This window comes from Cucurbita pepo, unplaced genomic scaffold (assembly GCF_002806865.2).
Source record: "Cucurbita pepo subsp. pepo cultivar mu-cu-16 unplaced genomic scaffold, ASM280686v2 Cp4.1_scaffold002129, whole genome shotgun sequence".
Classification (NCBI taxonomy): domain Eukaryota; kingdom Viridiplantae; phylum Streptophyta; class Magnoliopsida; order Cucurbitales; family Cucurbitaceae; genus Cucurbita; species Cucurbita pepo.
Genome location: NW_019648220.1, coordinates 1 through 3288, shown reverse-complemented (window position 1 = coordinate 3288; position 3288 = coordinate 1). Strand labels below are relative to the sequence as shown.

The 3288-nt window shown below is 43.0% G+C and overlaps 1 protein-coding gene across 1 annotated transcript; it reads left to right on the top strand.

The window, feature by feature from the left end:
- Positions 1-276: 276 nt before the first annotated feature.
- LOC111786608 (delta(12)-fatty-acid desaturase FAD2-like) lies at positions 277-3165 on the top strand (the record flags this gene model as incomplete). The annotated part of the gene is given in 3 exon segments (XM_023666842.1): positions 277-422; positions 1933-2705; positions 2912-3165. Coding segments are annotated over 2 exon segments (1007 nt in total), but the record flags the coding sequence as incomplete, so codon positions are not given.
- Positions 3166-3288: the final 123 nt, after the last annotated feature.

Genomic DNA, 3288 nt, shown 5'->3' with positions numbered 1-3288 from the left:
GACCCCGTGAGATATTTCCGAGCCGTCCAGGCACGATCTTCACCGTCTAAAATGTCGCAAACAAACGCCCCTCCGGATCGGACGGTGGAGATCGCAGGCCATTCTTTTTACGAACAGTGGCAGAGAGAAAGCCGCCGACGCAAGAGAAGCAACCAATGAGAGAGACCGACCCCACAGGCCACACCCACACGTGCCATTGTTGTTTTAAATTTATTTATTTTAGATTTATTTAGGGTTTTAAAAATATTAAAGCAAGAAAAAACATTATCTTAAATAATTTTGTTTATGCAAAAATCTTATAAATATATATTTTTTAATTGGAGTAGAAACGAACTATAAGGCTTCGTTGCCGGCGATCTGAAGGCGGCGAAAGCGGAGAGTGCGGAGCTCTCTCAAGCTCTGGTCCTTTTCTTCTCTTTCAGGTATCGTTTCATTCAGCATTCTGTTTGTTTCATTACTGCTTTTATTTGCCTTTTGCCTTTTGGATTCTTGATTCTCTTTCTCTTGTTTTGATATCGGCCAATGTGGACTTTGTTAAGTTGTGTGGTAATGTGTAGATCTGTGTTGACATTTAGATTATCGCCATCAAGATGTTGTGTGATTTTGGTTTTGATTTTGTGCTGAACGAAGGTTATAGTGTCTACAGTGCTTAAGTAGTTTAGATTTTAGGTTCTCGCGGAGATTGTGCATAGTGATGAAATGGACGCTGAGACTTAGGACGGTTGAGAGTTAGTCTGTTGGTTTTAGCTTACTTTTTCCTTTGGAAGATCTGAAATCGCGTGGTTTCGATCTGGATATCTGGATTTGCTCGATCTGGATATCTGGATTTGCTCTTTTCTGTAATGGATACGCTATTGCACATGTAAGCTTGTGATGCTGGAGATTTGTCGATTTATGAGCAAATTGGAAACTTCCTGTTTCTTCTTTGTACAGATTTGCGCATCAGATTATTGATCCGTGATATCTCGTTTTCAACTTTCGGGAAGTTTTTTTCTTCTCTCTTCAAGAGAAGAAATTGTGAATGTCCTTTTCCCAATTAGAGATCCTTCCTTGAGACCCTACCTGAAAGAAGGTCGTATTGGGTTTCTTTCAGGTACGGTACGTATAAACAGAGTATTGGATTTCTCATTGAAGCTGAGTACCTAGATATTTCTATTCATACTGTAGGCTGAATAGAAATAGAATAACCCCACGGCTTACGGCATCAGAGAGTTGGAATTAGTCTCTAAACATGAACATCAATTTAAATTAGTTTCATGATAAGCAGATGTTCTTTAAAAAATTTGTAAAATAATCAATACACAGCCATTCATACGACGTAAATGTGAAGTTGACAGCAGACCTAATCGCTCTGGGCGTGTTTTAGAAACTTGCCAATCTGTCTTGTCGATGAACTTGAGGATAAAGGACTTCCTTTTCCGCCTCGAGTTTGGGGCGAAGTGTCTTGGCAAGTTGGTTTTCTTTGTATTGCCGCCCTTTCTCCTTTGGTTCTTTTCTTACGTTTCCCCCTATAATTTTCTGATGGCTGTACGTTGAATTATTAGGTTCGCATTGAATTCATGCATTTACAAAATTTTTAAGTAGTACATGTGGGCCTGGTGTTTTGACTTCTATCAAATGAAGGCATCTTGCTATCTATAATCCTTGCCATGTGAAAGTGCAATTTGTCTAGCATACTTAAATTTAATTGTCCAATGAAATTTTTACATCCTGAGTCTACAAGATTCGTTAGAATTCGAAATTGTTTTTTTCTGAATGATTTGTTAAATTTGTATGTACGAACTATTCTCTTGTCTCATTAATGATTTACCATTACCATTTCATGAAAGTGATTGTGGGGCTATTGTGATCGAACAGTCCTACGGTTGATTGTTAACTGTTCAATGATGCAAATTTTCAATCTCCTTTTTTTTCCTTTTACGCTTGTTCCAGGACAATATCTTTTAGAAAAAATGGGTGCTGGAGGTCGAATGTCCTCTCCTTCATCCCTCAAGAAATCAGATTCTGACAACTTGAAGCGAGTTCCGTCCACAAAACCACCATTCACCCTTGGTGAGCTCAAAAAAGCCATTCCCCCACATTGCTTTCAGCGTTCGGTTCTCCGCTCATTCTCTTATGTCGTTTATGATCTTACCTTAGCTTCGATCTTCTATTACATTGCAACCACTTACTTCCAAAACCTCTCTAGCCTCTTGTTTTATCCAGCCTGGGCTTTATACTGGGTTGCCCAAGGCTGCATCCTAACTGGCGTATGGGTCATTGCCCACGAGTGTGGCCACCACGCTTTCAGTGATTACCAGTGGCTCGATGACACTGTTGGCCTTATCCTACACTCTGCCCTCCTGGTCCCTTACTTCTCTTGGAAATACAGCCACCGCAGACACCATTCCAACACCGGTTCTCTTGAGCGAGATGAAGTCTTTGTCCCTAAACAGAAATCCGCTATCAAATGGTACTCCACATACCTCAACAACCCACTTGGCCGTATCTTCACACTCACTATCCAACTCGTCCTAGGCTGGCCTCTCTACTTGGCCTTCAATGTCTCCGGCCGACCCTACGACCGTTTGGCCTGCCACTACGACCCATACAGCCCCATCTACTCCGACCGTGAGCGGTTGCAGATATTCATCTCTGATGCTGGGCTGCTGGCCATCACTTACGGACTCTACCGCCTCATTCTGGCCAAAGGCCTCACCTGGGTGGTCTGTGTTTACGGAGTGCCATTGCTGATTGTAAACGGGTTCCTTGTCCTAATCACATTCCTCCAACACACTCACCCGGCATTGCCGCATTACGATTCCTCAGAATGGGACTGGCTGAGAGGCGCTTTAGCGACAGTAGACAGAGACTACGGCATCTTGANTACGGACTCTACCGCCTCATTCTGGCCAAAGGCCTCACCTGGGTGGTCTGTGTTTACGGAGTGCCATTGCTGATTGTAAACGGGTTCCTTGTCCTAATCACATTCCTCCAACACACTCACCCGGCATTGCCGCATTACGATTCCTCAGAATGGGACTGGCTGAGAGGCGCTTTAGCGACAGTAGACAGAGACTACGGCATCTTGAACAAGGTATTCCACAACATCACTGACACTCATGTGGCCCATCATTTGGTCTCCACAATGCCACATTACCACGCGATGGAAGCAACCAAGGCAATTAAGCCAATTTTGGGTCAGTACTATCACTTCGATGGAACTCCAGTTGTTAAAGCAATGTGGAGAGAGGCGAAAGAGTGCATTTACGTGGAGCCTGATGAAGATGAGAAGAATAGAGGCGTTTT